The sequence below is a fragment of the Pteropus medius genome, unplaced genomic scaffold, assembly GCF_902729225.1.
Source record: "Pteropus medius unplaced genomic scaffold, Ma_sr-lr_union100, whole genome shotgun sequence".
NCBI lineage: Eukaryota > Metazoa > Chordata > Mammalia > Chiroptera > Pteropodidae > Pteropus > Pteropus medius.
The window spans coordinates 17,438,279-17,445,661 of NW_024350319.1; the positions used below are offsets into that span (position 1 = coordinate 17,438,279).

The following is a 7,383-nucleotide window of genomic DNA, read 5'->3' on the forward strand; positions in this document are numbered from 1 at the left end:
AATGTGTCTGCGAAAGGTCTTAGAAGGTGAAAATGGCCTTTTGGGTTTTTTGGTTCGTTAGTATTTTTTTGTTTTGCTTTTCTTTGTACCAGTAATTCCTCCAAATTTACAAAAGTATATCTTAGTGGCAAAACAAAGGCTAAATATACTAGTAAATCTGAAAGTAAAATTACGTGGTTAGAAACTTTAAAAACCACATATGTGGAGAGAGAGGGCTTTTTTTATCTTCAGAAATGTATATATTTAATTACTGCGGAGGACTGAGTTCATTGAGAAAGGGATACTAGGAAATGTGTTCTTAACTTTAGAGTGAAACCTGAATTAGAAATTCATTCTTTTTATTAGAACCCTTTTAATCCATCAGAGAAACATTTGCTTTTAATTTTTAAAATGTACAATTCTAGGCATAAGGGATACCACGGAAACAAAACAGACACATCTTTGCCTTCATGGAACCTACATTCTTTTTAGGGTAAAGGGGAGTAGAAAATCAGTATGTATGTAAATTATGTAGTATATTAGAAGGTGATAAATGCTATGGAGAAAAAACAGTAAATACCTTGGTTAGAGGTAGAGGTTTGCAGTAAGGAAGACAAAGCATGAGGTATCTGAGAGAAGATGTTCCAGGAGACGGGACAGCAGATACAAGAACCCTGAAGCCAGGAAGGAACACAGCTTTTATATTCAAGCATCAGCAAGGAGGGTTTGCTTGGAGATGAATTGAGGAGACAGAGCTAGAACACATAAGTGCTTGGGAAGGCACTGTTTGGACTTTGGCCTTTACTCAGAGATGGAGGGTTTCGAACTGCGAAGTGACATGATTTGATTTTAGCCTTTAACAGGATCATTCTTGCTGTGCTCTGTTGAGGATCAGTGTTAGAGGATATGTGTGGAAGCTGAAAGACCTGTGTGGAACCCATTGGAATAATTTAGTCACTCAGGAGACGATGGTGGCTTGGGTCAGGGTGATTGTGGTAGATGTGGTGGAAGTGTTAAAACTCGGTGTATTTTAAGGGTAAAGTGGTAGGATTTGTTCACAGACTTTATATGAGGCTTAGAGGAGTCAAGATACTGCAAGTGTTTGGTTTGAACAACTAAAAGAATGGACTTATGGTTTATTAAAATAGGGAATGCCATGGAGGAGTAGGTTTGGAAGGGCACATCATATATATCAGAAGCCCAGTTGTAGACATGTTAAGTTTGAAATATCTATTAAATATAAACATCTAACTGGAGCTATCCAATTTTATGATATGCAGGTCTGGAATTTGGGGAGTGAGTTAAAGATGTAACTTAGAGTCATCAGCATATCAAGGATATTTAAATCTGTAAAACTAGTTCAAATCACCAAGGAAGTAAGTACAGGTAGAGAAAAGAGGACTGAGGGCTGAGCCCTGAAGTACTCCAACACAGAGAGCTGAGGAATCAGCTAAGGAGGATGCTAAGTAATGACCAGTGAGGTAAGATATAAACTAGGTGTGGCCTGGAAGTCAAATGAAGAAGATGTAGGAAAGTGGAGGGGAGTGACCCACTGTGATCACTAGATAGGTCAAGTGAAATAAAGACTGTTAATGAACCATTGGATTTAGAACAATGAAGTCATCGATGACCTTGACAAGAGTAGTTTTGTTGGAACAGTAGGGGCAAAAGTTGTTTGTATTGTAAGAGAATGGAAGAAGAGGAGCTGTGAAGGTAAGTTTAGATAAGCCTTTCAAAGAGTTCCAGTTTAAAGAGGAACAGAAAGGTGGAGCAGTGGCCAGAAGAGAAAGTGGGGTCTAGCAGAATTTTGTTTGTTTTTTAAGATAAGAGAATAAGAGCATTTTGTAAGCAGCTGAAAATGATAGAGTAAATGAAGAAAATGTGGGAAAAGGAAGAATTGCTAGTGTTGATATCCTTAAAAGGAGAAAGACGATGGGATTTTGTGTACAGGTGAAGAAACTAGCCTTAGGAATATAGACAGCTCATCTGTAGTAAGAGGAGAAATGACCAAAAGTATGGAAGTTTCCTAATTGTCTTTTTTTTTCCTCAGTTAAAAAGGAAGCAATTTATCAGCTGAGTGTAAAGGTAGGGGACAAGTGTTGGAATTTTGAGATTGGATGAAAGGGTAAATTGTAATTAGGAGAATGGAAAGTGAATGGACTGGAGAAATGTGTTATTTCCAGGCAGCATTACAAACCCACTTGAGGTTCCTACTCATAAATTGAGTGTTAGACCAGACAACATGGTTTTGTATTTTCCTCTCTCACAGTTGATATGTGGATACTGAGTAGGTAAATAGGGAGATTTTTACCAAATGAGTACAATGAAGTAAGGGGCATAGGCGATGATGGCATATGCGGGGTGGGGATGGGGGGTGATTATAATTAACCATAGATGTGATGGATGTGTTGGTGGGATCATTGGTGTTAGGTCTGTGGTAGGACCATAGATCCACTTGTTTCAGTAAGAGTACTTTAAAAAAAAAAAAAGGTGGTTGGAGAATGAATGAGATATTGGAAGTTATGATTATTGGTAGGGTTATAGTTAGAATTGATAAAGTCTACATGAGGTGGTGAGAATGAGTAGCTGAACTAGGGTCGGGCACAGGATCACTTGAAGAGAAGAATTCATTGATCTGAGAGGCCAAAGTATTAGAAGAATTTTATCTATATGGATATTAAAACTTCAAGAATTAAGATATAGTGTCAGTGAGCCAGGAGCTACAATCTTCTGTAAACAAAGGGAAAGGAATAAGGCCTCTGTAGATAATTGCAGTAGGAGATAGTGGGTAGCATATAGTTGAATAACTTGAAATTCAAAGAATGCGAAGGATTGGTTAGGGAGAAAAGTGTAGAAATGGTAACAAAGAACGTACAACTCCTATTCTGCCCATCTCTAGGCTCAGTGGTTTCAAGGAGTATGGGAGATAAAAACCAAGCATCAGGGGCTACAGAGAAGATTTAGAGAAGTTAGAGGTGAAGGAGATTTGCTCCTGGCCAACTGTGATTTCCAGATGTCACATGGTCATAAAGGGAAGAAGGAAATTCTGTTCTATGGAGGCGTGAATTTCACCCACCCTACCAGATGAGGCCTGTTGCATATTAACTTCTTGGATTTGTTAATATTTAAATATGAATTTTCATTAGAAATAGTTGGATTAGAATTGATTATAGGCCAACTGTTTTATGCTGTTTTTCATTTAGTGTTCTTGGAGAAACAGTAACCTTACAATAAATTGAAAATTGTGATTGTTCTTAAAATATTTGTAAGCACATTAATCACAGGGATTTCACTAATTTCTAATAAAACTATTGTCTTTTTTCCTAAAAAATAGAAGACAAAATGAACTTATACAATTTACTCTTTTCTCCTATTGAGTCTTCATTATAATTATCAGTCATATTATTTGAATATCCATCACCTCATTTGTCTATATGTCCATAAAGGAAGGGTATCTTTTTATTTTTGTCTCTTAGCTTGTGGTGGTGATGCCAGACATGTAGATACTCAATAAATATTTGTCATTTTAACAAATAAGAAAATGTGATTGGATTGGATTTATAAAAAGGATAATTCAGTTATTCAAATATTTCTCGAAAGAATTAAATTGAGAAAACTTTACTCTTGTGGTAGTATCCAATATTTAAGTAATTTTCACTGATGCTTTCATTTAATGATTTATAAAAAGAAAAATATTAATAAAACAAATAGAAGCTTTTTGGAAGTATTTTAAGGATGAACTCAATTTTTTTGGAAAAAAAATAATTCTGTTGTTTTAAAACTTTTGATTTTATAATTGTAAAGATAACTTTGAAACAGACTTTCAAAAATTTATATTTGAAAGCCGCCTGAATTTTTTCTAGTATATTTGGCCCAGTAGGAATAAACTAAACAGCACACTTTGTCATTAAAATACTAACATCTGTAAATTTTTAGCCAAAGTGGCAATTGGTAGAAAGTAAACACTGCCACCAGGTGGTGATAGTTAGGAACTTTGGTCACTTGGAAATAAACAGCCTATTTCTTTTCAACAGTTTTCCATCCAATTATCATTGTAACAACAATCAGACTTCTGTGGCACCTGTACCATCTGCTTCGTCAAATGTGATTGGTTCTTCTGCCTTGACTTCAACAAGTGGCCTAGTAATGACCTCTCCTTCCAACCTTATTGACCTTAAGGAGTGCAGTGGCAGCAGGAAGGCCAGGGTTTTGTATGATTATGATGCTGCAAACAGTAGTGAATTATCACTTCTGGCAGATGAGGTGAGTAATATGAGTATAAGAAGAAAATTACATCATAGATTGACATACCTTCTAATAGTATAACAAAATGAAAATTCTTCATTATTTATTTGGAAATAATTTATATGAATGCTTTCATAGATTTCAGATGGTTATATTAATGTTTTTTAGAATTTTAACTACTTCACAAAATAGAACGTCACAGAACTATTTAAAGTTCTTAACTATTAAGTAACTGGGAGATTTCTAAAAATGCCTCTAAAAAAATTTTTTTTAACTTTCAGTAAAATCAATGACATTTAGAGTCCTTTGATAGTGAATAGTTCAAACAAATTAAATAGAAATCTAATTATTTTCTCTGTGTGTTTATTTTTTTTAACATAGTAACTGAAAATATTTTATTTTATAGGTGATCACTGTGTTCAGTGTCGTTGGAATGGATTCAGACTGGCTAATGGGGGAAAGGGGAAATCAGAAGGGCAGAGTGCCAATTACTTACTTAGAACTGCTCAATTAAATAGGTGGACTATGGAATGATTATCCATCATTACACCGTATTTATATACAATTAACTCTAAATAAAGCAGGTTTAGTATCTTTTATGTCAGTGTCTTAAGAGACTGAAAAGAAAATAGCAGCCATCAGAAACCGGCCTTTCTGCCAATAAAATTTATGGTAAATATTTCATTACTGAATTTATGTTAGAGCTTTTATGCCAAGAATGTTTTCTCACAAAATTCTCTTTCTACTGAGGTTTCACTAATAAGCAGCTTCTACTTTTGAGCCCCAACTTAAAGCAGAACTGTTTTCTACTGAATTTTTCATTAATGGCAAACTTTTTCTTTTATGTAAAATAAATTTATTATGAATTGATATCAGTGACTCATTTATTAGGTATAATTAATAGCCAAAGAATAAAATTAAAATTTGTTTTTAGCTGTTAATTTAAAAAGAACTCTATGATATAAACCTCTTTCATGATTAATATGTTTCTGGATGTTTCCATAAACAAATGCAGTTATAACATGTTTACTTAGTTTTCTAACAGAAATTGAATGATTTCAATACTGTATCTTGATGGGTTATTTTTGGGGGGGTGGGAGGGGTTGTTTTATTACACACTGCTAATTGGTTTATTTTAAATTTCAGAACTAGTCCTTAAAAAGCATTACCATATTTCTCTGGTATATCTGCAGTTAAGATTCTAAAACATCTCGGACAAGCTCAGTTTAGTAAACAATGTTTTTAAGATTGTAAATTGGTTCAATTTAATGCATAATCAGAATTGGCTATGTTAAGAACATACTGCAGTATAGTAAAGAGGATTTGTTCTTATTGAACAACAAATATTTTAAAAAATATGGACTAGTGCATCTACACTCATAATAAATTGTATGCGAACAGAATGCACTTGGTTACTCTGAGCCTACTAATAAAATTTTGAAAATTTGTTAATGAACTTAAGTTATCTTGACCAAGATCTGTAGTTATGAAACACACACATAAATAATTAGTGACACACTAATTATTGGAGTCAGAAAATTGCTATTTGGACCATTGCTACGAATCAGTACATTGTTTCCATGTTAGGACTTCCGCTGTCATTCTCATTCATTCATTCATTCATCAAACATTTGTTGAGGGCCAGACACTTTGCTGATCAACTGGGGATACTAATTTGAACAACATGCACACAGTCTTTCCCCCTGCAGACCTTAAAGACCAGTGGAGGATACAGAAAAATAAGCAGTTGTTGCATAACAATTAGTGTCATGATAGCAGAAACATAGGGTACTGTGTTTGGGAACTCTGGGATTTGGGAAATGGGAGATGGTTTGGAAAGTAAGTATTTCAGGCACTGAAAAAGATGTGCCAAGCCTAGAGCCAAAAGAGTAGCACATTATGACAGCTAAAAGTAGTTCAGTCTGGTATAAAGGTTCAGAAGTGCAAAGGTGTAGTTCATTTCTTCAGGGAATGTTAATGTATCAAAATTATATTTTTTGGTACTTTAAAAAATGAATAACAAAAGAATGTTTTAAAATATTTTAATGTTTTTTTAATGTTTTAAATGTTTTAAAATATTTTAAGCCTTCCTAAGAAGGCTTCTTAGGAAGGCTTAAAATACTATGTTGATAATTTAGTTCACAGTCCAGACTTTAACAGTAATTGTTATCCTTTTATTTTGGTGCTCTGAGACAAATTCCTCAACAATTTTATAGTTGTACTAGGTGCTTTGAGTCACAATGAATTGCCGTACTATTAACCCAAAAGCTTCTCATGCTGGGTTCTATAGTTAGCTATAGAACCAGTGAGCAAAGCTTTTTTCATCCCCAGAGGAAGTTCTACAGCCAGCCAAGAGTACCATCTGTTATGTTCTATAAGTCCAAATTTAGGCTTTAAAAGATCATACAAAAAATTTAGGTCAACTTAAACAGCAACAATAAATCAGGTTTATAGGAAATAGTGTAGTAATGAGGAAAGAGTATGCATGCTGGAATGAAATGGTCCTGGGTTCAAATCCAGTCTTCCTCACATTGTGCTCTTTGAGCTTTGACTCAGATGATACATAAACTGCTGTCTCCTTATTAGTAAAATGGGGATAATAATTACACTACCTTAAAGTTATTGTGAGGTTTATATAGCAAATATTAGCTCATAAGGTAATTTTTAGGGAAATCCTTGACACATAGTAGAAACATTCTGTAAATATCAGTTTCCCATTGTTAGCCCTTGTAGCTTCCTGATCTACTGGAACTTGAGGCTCGTTTATGATAATACCAGAGATACCTCTTTCATATATATATAATCTCTTCTATTCCTTATCCATCTTATCCTACACCCTCTTTAAATGAGACTCAGATCTAGGTTTAACCTCACTACAGTCTGTAAATTTTTATCAGAAACTTCTGCTTTCCATTAAATGAATATTGATTATAGCAGCCTAATAATGTGCAGTAGCCTTTAATAATGTTAAGATTCAAAGGCTTCTTGCGCCTTTGTCTAACACAAATTTACCACAATATGTGGGTTTGTTTTTCTGTTTATTGATTTTTATTTTAATGGGGTTTTGTTTGGTTGGTCGGGGGGTTTTTCATTTACTTTGGCGTTGCTTATTTTATAAAAACATAGGTTTAATTTTTACTCAGGTAAGGGCCCATAAAG

The 7,383-nt window shown here is 34.2% G+C and overlaps 1 protein-coding gene across 4 annotated transcripts in view; it reads left to right on the forward strand.

Moving 5' to 3' along the window:
* SH3GLB1 (SH3 domain containing GRB2 like, endophilin B1) overlaps positions 1 to 5,096 on the forward strand; it is a 32,372-nt gene extending 27,276 nt beyond the window's left edge. For 3 of the 4 annotated variants that reach the window (XM_039838739.1, XM_039838742.1, XM_039838741.1), the window contains 2 exons: positions 4,014 to 4,242; positions 4,631 to 5,094. In XM_039838739.1, the coding sequence (XP_039694673.1) occupies positions 4,014 to 4,242; positions 4,631 to 4,738 (337 nt within the window). In that variant the 3' untranslated portion in view covers positions 4,739 to 5,094. Of the gene's footprint in view, positions 1 to 4,013; positions 4,243 to 4,630 lie in introns of all 4 variants that reach the window. The other variant, XM_039838738.1, reaches the window with a different exon arrangement.
* The last annotated feature ends 2,287 nt before the right edge of the window (positions 5,097 to 7,383 follow it).